The sequence below is a fragment of the Corvus brachyrhynchos genome, unplaced genomic scaffold (genome assembly GCF_000691975.1).
Source record: "Corvus brachyrhynchos isolate BGI_N302 unplaced genomic scaffold, ASM69197v1 scaffold62, whole genome shotgun sequence".
NCBI lineage: Eukaryota > Metazoa > Chordata > Aves > Passeriformes > Corvidae > Corvus > Corvus brachyrhynchos.
This window is the reverse complement of record NW_008236629.1, coordinates 3666975-3678496: the sequence shown is the minus strand read 5'-3', so window position 1 is coordinate 3678496 and position 11522 is coordinate 3666975. Positions and strand designations below refer to the sequence as shown.

The 11522-nt window shown below is 47.1% G+C and overlaps 2 protein-coding genes and 1 long non-coding RNA gene across 4 annotated transcripts in view; 2 read left to right on the top strand and 1 right to left on the bottom strand.

Annotated features, from left to right (window-relative positions):
• The window catches only part of LSP1 (lymphocyte-specific protein 1), a 49734-nt gene extending 44292 nt beyond the window's left edge, over nucleotides 1-5442 (top strand). Inside the window, exon 11 of the mRNA XM_008644278.2 lies at nucleotides 4070-5442. The gene's annotated coding sequence lies outside the window, so the exon portion shown is untranslated. The remainder of the gene's footprint in view (nucleotides 1-4069) is intronic.
• LOC108444794 overlaps nucleotides 1-11522 on the bottom strand; it is a 14849-nt gene continuing 3327 nt past the window's right edge. The window contains exons 2-3 of one of the 2 annotated variants that reach the window (XR_001859501.1): nucleotides 8985-9120; nucleotides 1-55 (exon numbers count right to left, since the gene is read on the bottom strand). This is a non-coding gene — a long non-coding RNA (uncharacterized LOC108444794). Of the gene's footprint in view, nucleotides 56-6088; nucleotides 9121-11522 lie in introns of those variants that run through there. The other variant, XR_001859500.1, reaches the window with a different exon arrangement.
• TNNT3 (troponin T3, fast skeletal type) overlaps nucleotides 5549-11522 on the top strand; it is a 41562-nt gene continuing 35588 nt past the window's right edge. Inside the window, 1 exon segment of the mRNA XM_017726623.1 lies at nucleotides 5549-6004. Within this exon segment, the coding sequence (XP_017582112.1) occupies nucleotides 5964-6004 (41 nt within the window). The 5' untranslated portion in view covers nucleotides 5549-5963.

Genomic DNA, 11522 nt, shown 5'->3' with positions numbered 1-11522 from the left:
GGTGGATGGGAACAGGCTGGGGGGAGGATGATACTTTTATCAGCATTGTCATTTCCTGCAAGAAAAGACCCAAGTTTAGAGTTGGTGTGGGCTTAGCCCTGGACAGGATTCGGAAATATTTATACACAGGTCCTCCTCTTCCTCTCTCTAAAAGCTACGAATATGGAGTCAATACTGTGGGAGAAGAGCATCAGTCTTGGCTTTGTTACTCTCCTGAGGTAACCTCAGCTGGTCTTGAGGGTGGGTGTGGCAGGGCAAGAAACGTCCTGGGGGGAAGCTGTATTGCCAAACCTGGAGCCCTCCCGCTCCTGGCATTAGCACAGGGAGAGCTCCTGGGAACCCCAGACGTTCATGTCTTGGCAAGTCCTAATGGGATTTGGAAGGAAATGTCAAGGGAAACAAAGTGGGTTTGAAATTTTGAAGCTTTGAAACATCTCCAGAGCAAAAAGCATTTTCATGGCTTTCCAAATTTCGGTTATTAATACTCTGATACAATGTTACATACAACAGAACAGCCATAAACTACATGTCATTTGAATCAAAGTCAACACTGGCTGATTGATTTCAGCTGGCATGAAGACACCCCTGTGAAATGCAGGGCTTCTCAAAAGCTCTGTTTATCAGTGAGGAAGTGCTTTGTCACAGCACTGACTCTGGCTGGTCTCTTCTTGCTGCATGAAGCACAGGGACAACATTTTCCTCCAAGATAATTTTTTTTTTCCCTTGGGAAGCTTTGCCACTGTCTTGCCTTTATCACTCATTCTTGAGTGAAGGAGAACTGGCTTGTGCTCTGGGTCAGGTCTTAGCTCCAATGGCATCTGCAGCCCTTTGGCCAGCACTGGGCTGCTCCTTCAGGGGTGCATGGCTGCTTTTCCTGCTGTTTGTTGCTAACTCATCACCGCCTCCTTTCTCCTGAGTACTGGTCAGTGGAGCTCAGTGACCACTGTTCAGGTGAGCACAGTGGAGCTAAGGGTCTGTGTTGGGGATAGAAAGATTAAACTAGTCTGTTCTCTCCTTTCTCTTCCTAAGCAAGCTGGGGAGCACCAAACAGCCTCTGACCTGCAATGACTCTGGCAGCCCCAGGAAGGAAATCTGACTCTATCCTGGATCCTGCTCAGCACAGAGTTGCTGAGTTTTGCTATGAAATGAGGCATAAATCACTGAGCCCCTTAATCCCTGGTGCTGGGTGCAACTGAGCATCCTGAAACAAGGAAGAGGAGGGGCAGGGTGATGATGTCAGGCTTGCCCAGGGGGGCTGTTTATTTCATGTGCTGTGTTCTGTTCTTCGTGGCTCCTAGCCTGCTTAATGTGGGTGTGTAACATGATACCTACTGTTCGGGAAACTATCCTGAATAGAACTCTGAAAAGTGCAGAACAGCTATTTGTGCTTGAGTGCCCAGTGCTGGCTTTGGGCTTGCAGTGCTGCTGTCAGCACTGGGCTGGGAAGGTGATCCCTACCCAGCAAGCAGGTGGTGTGTCTGCCAAAACTGGTTGGGGATGGGGCGAGAAGGATGACTTTTATTTTTTAAAAGCAGCAGCAAATAAAAGCACTGAAGAAGTGGCATGTTGAAGTCAAAAGCTTCAAGGTCAAGCCCTCACCATGGTAGATGAGCTGCCCTCCAGAGCAGAGGCTGTGGTGGGCAAGGTATAGGCAGTGTCTAGCAAGTGGTGCACTCAGTACCAGAAAGACATGGATCTGTTGGAGCAAGTCCTGAGGAGGACCACAAAAATGATCAGGGGGATGGAACACTTCTATGAGGACAGGCTTGAGAGAGTTAGGGTTCTTCATCCTGGAGAAGAGAAGGCTCTGGTGAGACTTTATTGTGGCCTTTTAATATGTAAAGAGGGCCTGTAAGAAAGATGGGGAAAGGCATTTCAGTAGGGTGTGTTGCAATAGGACAAAGGGTAAAGCTTTTAAACTAAGAGGGTAGATTCACACTAGATATAAGGAGGAAGTCTCTTTTTATGATGAGGGTGGTTTCCCAGAGAGGTGGTGCATGCCCTGTCCCTGGAAACATTCAAGGTCAGGCTGGATGGGGTCTGAGCAGCCTGATTTAGTTGCAGATGTCCTTGCTTATTGCATGGGTGTTGGATTAGATGACCTTTAAAGGTCCCTTTCAACTAAAGGTCCCATTCAAGCTATTCTATCATTCTATGATTTACTTTAGCTGTAGGCATGAGAGACCTGCTGTTTCTGTGAGGGGGCTTGGAGGGGATTTGTGTCAGCTGGGGGTGACAACTGTTGGGCATTCCCAGTGTCTTATCAGCTTCATTCCTTAGGCACAAGGCTGTGATTAGGATTTGCTTTGTTCCAGGATCTACTCTTAAAAGCAAGACTGCAGTGTCCCAAAAAAGGCTGAGAGCCTGCCCATTCCTTTTTCACATACCTGCTTTCCTCCCCAGCCTCATGGGTATTTTAGATTCTTCTGGGTCAGAAAGCCAAAATCTCTGTTTGGAGGGACATGTAGGTATTTTTGTGTGACGCTACTCTGACTCTGTTTGTGTAGAAATTGGTACTTGCTTGTGGGGTTTTTTGTGCCTTTTAAAAAAAAAATCTCCTGAAGGGTGAGCAAATACCTACATCTGATGGTAGGTTTTATTGTGGAATGACTTAACCTGTTCCTGTTTAATGTGGTCCCATGGACAGCCTGTACTACAAGATGAGCTATGGTCCAGCAGCACTGGTAAACCAGATTTATAAGGTTGACCTGCTTCAGGCTTGTGTTGGGAATACTAAAGAGGCAGGGCAGTGAACTTCCCAACTGCTCATCAGCTCTTGGAGTGTTTTCCTTGTCCTATGGACTGCTGCACTCCAGAAAAATGCAGCTTCCCACATGAGTCAGAGAAGGATCTTGCCTGGGATTTGCTACAAACTGCCAGATGCTACTGAGGAGGGCATGGGGGCTCAGAGTGGAAAGTTTAGTATGCACACACCAGGAAAATCCCTCTGCTCCCAAAGTCAGAGGCTGCTTCATGCTGTATAGCCTCAAGATTTGTTGTCCCTTACAATAGTCTGTGCTCTTAAAATGACTCTTGCTGCTCTCTCAGCATCCCATCTGACTTGAAACGTGCTGTGCTATGGGTGTTGGAGACCTTATGGGCGCTAACTTCCATGGCATGTGACTGTATTGGAATCTGTGTGCTTGACTAATAGAGCAGTGAGATGCTAAGAGACAGCAAAAGGAAATCAGCTGTTAATTTATTTGTCTTCCCTGTCATGCCTGGCTTTGTTTTGAGTCTCCTTCAGAACTTTGTGTGCTCAGGAGAAATTCTGCAACAGGGAATATTTGTCTTCCCCTTTGCCACCTAATGAAGCAAAAGTAAAGGGACAGACTTGCTTTATTGCCAGTGGAAAGGCTGGAGCTGAAAACCCAGGGACAACAAGGGAAGCACTGCCTGAGAAACTTGTGTGGGTTTGTGATAGGCTAGAAGGAACTTAACCTAGAAGTCAGGAGGCTTTCAAAGGGTTAAGTTTGCCTGCTGCTGGTTGAGTTCCCATGGGTGGATGGGTGCTCACCTACTCTTGGACCCCAACTGTTCCCCTGACTTGGCTCCATTTGCAATCAGCCCCAAATCAGGAATAGTGGGGAGAGTGTCAGCATGCAGGAGTCATTTATCAAGTGATGGAAAAGTCATTTGTGTGCTGGAGTCCCTGGGCTGCACCAGCTGTCGTGCGTGGAGCAGATGGAGAGCTGCAGGAACCCAACACCGCTGCAGATGGTCCCAAACAGAGCTGCGGCTGCCAGGGGCTGTGGGAACACTCTCTGCTTTAGTGGCTTTCTTGGGCTTGGGAGGAAGCCTGCTAATCTCCTTCTTGGGGTGGCAGACAGTGTGGCAGGAGTGCAGCCGTGACCTCTGCTGGGTGTGCAGCCCTTGGCATCTCCTCTGCCATGAGCATGGCTCATTTATGCCAAAGGCTTACGGGTGGCCTGATTCACAGGGCTTTGTGAAAATGGGTGGGAGAAACCCACCTGTAATTGCTAGAGAAGATACAGCTTCTGTATAGCCTGGGGTATTGCTCATGAGAGGCCAAATGGTATCTATAACCTTGTGTTTTCTTGTCTTGCAGCTGAGCTTGGTCCTGGCTTGATGCAACCCTCCATGCCACTATTTCCTCTGCTTCACAGAAGATAATTGAAGGATGTTTCTCTTCTCCTGACTGCTGTTAGTCTGTTTTGGGTACAGCCTGACTCCTCTTGGGGTTTGAGCAACACCCCACACTGCCTCCAGATGGATGAAAGGAACTCGATCAGCTGGCAAAACTCATCATAACTTTCTATGTGACTCTTTGGCTTTTTTTTTTTCTTAAGTGTCTCTCTGGTGTGGAGATGAGAGGCTGTATCTCTGTTCCCTCCCCTTAAGTGTTGGAAGAGAGGGATCTGCTGCCCTGCTCAGCAGGCAAGGGTTTTGTTATGTGATTAAGAATTTCTCCTTTTGTGGCCCTTGGTGGCTGGGTGGTGGCAGCGAGAGAGCTCAACAAAAATCTGGTAGAAGAATTGGTGTTTGAAAGGAGGGCAGTGGGCAGGTCCTGAGTGTGAGAAGACTGCAAGGAGAGCGTGATGAGAGTGCAAGGACTACTTGTCACCCTGTTGGTGCCAGCTGTGGGTAAAGTCTTCCCCTGTTTATGATGCAGCCTCTGTCCCTCTACATCATCTGCTTTGAGGGACTTCCATCTACTGGTCTCTGTGTACATCAAATTGCATTCAACTTAGTCTTTTTTTTTCCTTTAGTTCCCAGATCATTCTTTAATCACAGTTATGTACCCATGCCAAGATGTTTCTGCCACTTTTCTGTCTCAGCAGGACAATAGCAGCTTTGTTTCAAATAGCTGCTGCCTTCCTCTGCCTAAGATGGATTGGAGGTTTCCTTTCTCAGGTGAGGAGTGCTGACCACTGGTATTATCTCCCCTCTCTGGGAGAGTGATTTGCTTATTCTCTAACCTGTGGGCTCCAGTGCCAGTGACTGAAACACTTCTAAAAGTCAGATGTGGTGGCATCTTGATCACTTGCCAGCTGTGCTCCTGAAGCTGAGCAGGCTATCTGGGAAGTGGGTGCTGCTCTTGTGCTGGAAGCTATCTTGGTGAAATGGCATCCCAGTGAATTGTTTGTGGAGACCAAGGCTTGCTGTGAACTTGAGGAAACTGAGTCCCAAGAGTGGCATTTCTGGCCTTGGGCCTGAGGTCTGCAAATCAGCTTCTAGGGTTGTTTCTGAACTCTCCCATGTCTTCATATTTCATGGTGTTAACATGTCCCCCAGCCCCTCTTTAAAGTCTCATTCCTACCTTACTCCCATGTCAACATAATTTGCAACTTGTTTCTACCCTCCTGGAGGGAGGGCAGCTTGTTTCTCCTCCTGCATCAGTGTGCTTTCTGCTTAAAACTTTCTGGCCCCAGATTTTTTTTTTTTGTAAGCATTTAATAAAATTTGAAGAAGATGTTGTAATGATGGCAACTCTGAGAATTTTGTTCATATAGGAGTCTCTGCAGCAAAGCTGTCTTCCAAGACCTTGAAGCTCTCTGCTTGAACGTGAGGTGGAGGAGAAGCATCAGTCTGAGTGACAAGAAGAAAAGGAAAGGGGCTTTCTGTGTGCCTGCCCCATTTAGATCCTTGTTATTTTGTTGCATTTTTCATTGGGGGTAATTGCCTCTAAAAGGGGAAGGAGTAGTGCTTGGGTGCAGCCTGCAGAGACTTCCTGGAGAAGCACAGAGTTTAGCTCCCCACGTAATAGAGCTGAGCAACATCATGGGCTTCAACCAAAATCACTGATGTCAGCTATAAAAAAAAAAAAAAAGGAAAAAAAAATTTCCTCTGTATACTGCTAATCCAGCTTTGATAAGGTCAGTATAGCTGTCTGTCCTGGAACCCAGCACACAAATGAGCTGATGACTCCATCTACCTTTTTATGGAAAACCTTTTTATGGGGGTGACCTTCCAAGTAATAACACTTTTATGGTGTAGAGACGATGAAGAGTTTCTGCTATCCTAACACTTCAGGAAAGCGTAGGTAAGGAAGGAGATAATTCCAATGTAGCTTCTTGCTCTTATCTTTCTGCTGATTGGTACCTTTGTTCTCTCCATCCTGTGCTTCTGAGAGGTAGGAATTCAAGGAGTCCTGTGTTCTTCAAAGCACTGAGCAGCATGGCTCCATTTTCCTCCCTTCAGCCCTTCCTCTGCTGTGCTGGGATTTTCAAGTGAGGCTGGAGCAGGAGCAGTGTGGTGCACGGAGATGTTCTGGCTTGAGGTGAAAACAGCACTACTTTGCATGTGTGCAAACTGGTTGCACCAATTTTTCAACACAGTTCTGTATCTGGGTGGGTGGAAATGATGGCTGAAAACTTCTCCAGTTACTATTCCTGTGCCCTGCCAATTTTGAGAGGGCAGAGAAGGCCCCAAAGGCAGTTTGTGTGAGATTCCTTCTCTAAGGAGGGTTAATTTGCAGAGTGTATTTTCTCCACTTAAAGCCCACAGGGACCTAGATGTGGTTTCAATAAACAAGTGCTGTAATTCAGGATCTGGTCACAGCAGAGAAGTGAGAAGGTTGTGGGAGACCAGAGCTCTCTAGTGGTAGTCAGGAACAAGGGAAAGAACTGTCTCGGAGCAAGTGCGTGCAGCTCTTTACAAGGTACTTATGTCTGCCAGGGGAAGTGTTTCCCCAGCTAAACTGGCTTTATGATGTGCTGTTTCTCCTCCCAAAGTAACATGGTGGGTGTGCACAAGGTGGTGGGAGTGGCGGTGGGGTTACCAGAAGGGTGAAACCTCCCCAACAAGAAAAGAAGGGATGCTGCAGCCCAGATACGCTGGATGTGCATCTTGGGCAATGCTAGGAGGGGATGAGGGGAATGGAGGCTCATCTCTTCCCTCAGCAGGGAACTCTAGGGACGTGGGGCTGATTTTGTGAGTGAAGGAGAGCAGGCTGGTGCCACTCTGCAGCAGTGACTGGCCTGGTGTTAGTCAGTAGCTGACTGCTTCCTGTCTTTGTTCATTTTTCACAGCACTGTGGTTTTTGCAGCACTGGCATCTCAGAGGCTTTTGCTATGAGACCTTAGCTCTGTCTTCTCCTGAGACTGCTGCATTTTGAGCATAATAAGGACAAACTGTCACACTGAGTGAGTCTTGCAGGATTAGTCTTGCTCTCAAAGCCTGGTGGAGAGGAGTGATGCTTTCCTGGTCCCTGTATCTGCTGGCTGCCTGCATCCCCTATGCTGCCATGCTTCCCCAAATTACCATCCTGTTGGCAGTGTCCAAAAAGAGGGACTGGGAACCTCTGTGTGGGCTGTCAGTGCTCTGAACTGGGGGCATACCTTGACGCGTTGCTTCACTACAATTTCTTCTTTACCCATCTTGCCTAGATTATGCAGAAGGGGAAACATCATTTTAGCAGCATTGACTCTGAAATAAATCTTTGGGGGTTCCGGTGATACTGAAGTGTGCTGCTTGTCTTTCTGTGGCAGGCTTCAGGGCTGCTTTTTCACCAACAGGGTTTAACAGATGATTCTACATGAGTGTATGCAAGATGGGATTGAAAAATGTGGTCCACGACCATTGCAGTGCCATAAAACAGCATTATTTAAACTTGGGGGAAACTTAAATAATGAAAAACTCGAGTCTGTTTTGAGTGTTATGTCTTCATGTAGCACTTGTTCTGCCTCGAGACTGGGGGCTGGACTTCATCTGGTTCTTTCCAGGTATAAAGTAATGATAGGCTCATTTTTACATCCATCCTAATGTATATGTGTGCATGCTAATTAACAGATCTCTGCTCAGCCCTTGCTCACAGCTCTGCGCTGGGCCTCCTCTGCACTGGACACAAGAGTCTAGAGTTTCCAAATGACTTTGTTCCTTGAAATGTGTCTGCAGCTTCTGCTCTTTGAAGGAAAGGTCAGCCTTGGGGACACCTGAGCCTGAATGTCAGAGCTTTGCCTCCTGCCACCACCACCTTTGGGAAGGAAAATAAACAAGCTCAAAGAGCAGGGTGGCTATAAATACTGAGGTGGCAGCTGAGACGCTGCTGAACAAGGTTCTGAGGCTGGTCTGTTGGTAGTTCCTTGCCAGCTCAAGACACTTTCCCTGATGCTGCATTTTATATATATATGTACACACACGTATATATCTGTATATAAGCAGGGTAAGAGGAAAAAAAACGTATTTCACATTGGCGAAAGTGCAGTTGGAGCTACGATTTACTTCAGAAATGGACCCATTGCAAGGATCCTGATGATGAGAAAAGACAGGTGCTTTCCCTGGGATTTTGCATGGAGTCCCCTGAGGGTTTTGCAGTGGAATAATTTGATTTAGATCAGAAATTTTCAGAAAGGTGTTTCATCTCTTCCTCAGAAATAGTGGTTTAGCAGTGCTAAAGGCAGGCATTAAATAAATAGCAAAAAGTGTCATGGACTTGGGACTTGTGAGAATGATGGGAAGAATGGGGAAAGGTTGAGGAAAAGTAAGGGGAGGGTACCACTGGGGTTATACACGTGAGCACTTTAAGGTATCAGAGCAGCAAAGTGCAAGTGTAATTATTCAGTCAGAGGTGCTTGGCTGGGTAGGTGGGTCTTCCCCAAGGTCGTGGAGTGACTGTGAGTGCTTGTTGTGAGCACCTTGACTGGTCTCCTGCCTTGCTCACCTCCTCTGGGGACACAAAACAGCAGCTTCAGGCATTGGTCCTGACTCCCATCCTGTTGCTCAGTCATCATCCTCACTGCCAACCTGTCTCAGCTATTTAGGTGTAAATAGCATGAGGATGAGACCCAGCCCATATCTTGGATGGCCAAACCTGATCCCTTATCTTTGGAGAGACATCTAGGCTAGATCTAGGGTGTCCAACCAGGACCTCCTGAATCCCACAGGGATTGTGCCTTAGTTGTCTAAAGCAGATGCAGCAAAGGCATGTCCCAGAGCAAACAAATGAGTGATGGCGGAACAGTCTATCACAAAAATCAGAAATCAATATTAACTGAAAAAAAAACAAGAACTGCATTACTTACTGATGTGTAATTTGTTTCCATCTGAAATCATTTGTGTGTTGGGTGGATCATGTTACTCAGGCTGGTTTACAAAATTAACAGGTGATTGTTCCTTTGAGATCATGTCAGGTGCTGGTTTCTTGTGACTTCTGGAGCCCTGTAGGTAAGTTCAAAACATCAGATGGAAAAGTGTTTATAGTAGCCGCTAACTACAAGAGGTTTCTCAAAAATAAATAAAGGGACTTTTTTAAAAGCATGAAAAGTTCCATCACCTAAAATTAGCGTGAAGAGGGGCTATCGAGTAACACCGTTGCGTGCTCCCAGCTTTGGCCCTGCAAAGTTCGGCATCTCAAGTGCTGGGGAGGTGAAGGGCAGAGGATGGTGATGCTGCCAGGACAGCTATTCTAGCAGAGTAGCTCCAGGCGATGAAACCAGTTGGAGGCTTTTCAAGTTGGCTGGTAAGATTTACTGTTTTGCAAAAGTCAGGGTTGCAAAATGCAAATTTGGAGCTGTGCTTTGATCGTTACCTTCCCGAGAGAGGAAGAGAGCAAACTCTGGCTCTGTGTTGACTTGTTCCTGGCGAGGGACATGCTGTGTGCGAAGGATGCAAGGGTAGAAAATGCTGTGCTGGGAGCTGAGGGGTTTGGAGTTGATTAGTTTGGTGAATTTTGATTGAGGGGTTTATGTGCAGTTTGACTTGAAGATCTTGGCCAAGACTGCTCAAGTGAGCTGGTAAGGATGGCACCAAGGCCTGCCTTTGTTCTGGGCAACCTGTGAGCTGCCCAGGCACCATGCAGGTGTTTACTGCCTCTCGGCCTTGGGGCATTTCGTCCCTTTTTCCAGCTGACATCTCGGGTTCTGCTTTCTCACAGCCTCTCAGGAGCCTTTAAGTGTGAATGCCATGGTAGCTGGGGGGTAAACATGCCCCCAGGAAGATGGGGGCATGTGAGAGCAGTTTCCTGGAGGTCTACAAAGCAGCTTTACACCCAGATTAAGCTTGGCCTGTTTCATATGGCTTTGGAGATGCTGGTGAGCTATGCCACAAAGCCAGCTCTGAAGGCAATTACCTTCTGCTTCTCCCTGCTAAGCTTTGTTGCTCGTTGACTCCTCTCTAACCTGACTTGGAGTTACTCTGTCCTGGATCAAGGTAGCAAAGCTCCTCCTGCATCCATCAGGGATCTGGTCCACCTGATGACACTGTTCTTGTGGGAAGGGAGGTATGTGCTGGTGTTTTGGGGTAGGTGCCAGAGGCGAGCTCTCCATTTGCTTTCTCCCTCTCTGCCTGATGACTGGCGAGATCCTGCCTGGCTCTGCAGGACGCGCTGCTCCTTATTGCAGTGCAGACTTTTGGAGGAATTTGGGGTAGGCGCTTGATCCTTCATACAAATACCCTAATGCAATTAATTCCTCTTTGACTGACAACTTCAATGTCTCAGAACTTGTCTTTTAGGAGTGCTAGTGACTTTGTGTGTCCCCAATACTGAAGATGTTGCTGGAAAAAAAAACCCCAGGCAATAACAACCAGGGCCAACCCAACTGGAAACTTAGGAAAAGAAACATCACATGATGGGATAAGAATACTTCAACAGATTTTAGAAAGGCCCAAGGACACCTTGTACCCTGCTGTGCCACAGTCACCACCAAGACCACACCAGCCTAATGCATGTATTTGCAGCATGCTCTGTGTGAATGATGCAAAGGGCTGGCTTGTGTTGGCACACACTGAAGAAGGGAGTGTTCAGATCCCCTCCTATTTCTTACCAAAGATGTAGAGTTTCTGTTCTTACAGGCTAAGATGGGATAAGACAGGCAGATATTTCTACCAACTAAGTTTCACAAAAGGGGTGACACAGTAGAGACCTCCATGGAAGTGCTGGTTCTCCCTCCCACCAGATGCAAGGAGGAGAACAGCAGCACCAGGAAGGTAAATGGAGGTGTACGTAGGTAATGTGGTCATTAATAAGAGAATGCTTGTTTGTTGCCTTTTATTCTCCTTTTTATGCCTCTGAACATTTGTGATTTCATGAAGCCACCACTAGGAGAAGGTGTTGGCACCTTGAGGTTCCCCAGCCACTTTCCAAGATTCAGGTAGGTGAACCCACAGCTTGGCATGTGTTTGCCCTGCCTGTATCTGAGGGACTGCTGCAAGAGGTGCATCACTGGGCATGGCAAACACTGTACCAGGTCACTTCTGGGGAAACGAGAGGCAACCAAGGACAGAGATCCTGAGCCCAAGGGCCAAGTGGGTGGTATTAGAGGAGCCAGGGAGGAAAGATGGATTTTGCTTGGCCCCTTTGGGTTGTTTCAGATTCCCCAGGATCCTGTTATCACCAGTAAAATGACAGTGAGTGGTCTGCTGATACTTAGAGGAGCTGGTTATAAAGCTTAAGGCTATTCTGATCTCTTCTTGACTGGCTGCATAAAACAGGTCATTGGATTTTGCCCAGGAACAGAAAATAATTAATTATATATATTTATTTTCTGTCCTTTCTCTGAATGGACTTACTTACCCACTATCTGTTCTGCCTTTTTATTGACAGCTACTTCAATTAACTTGGA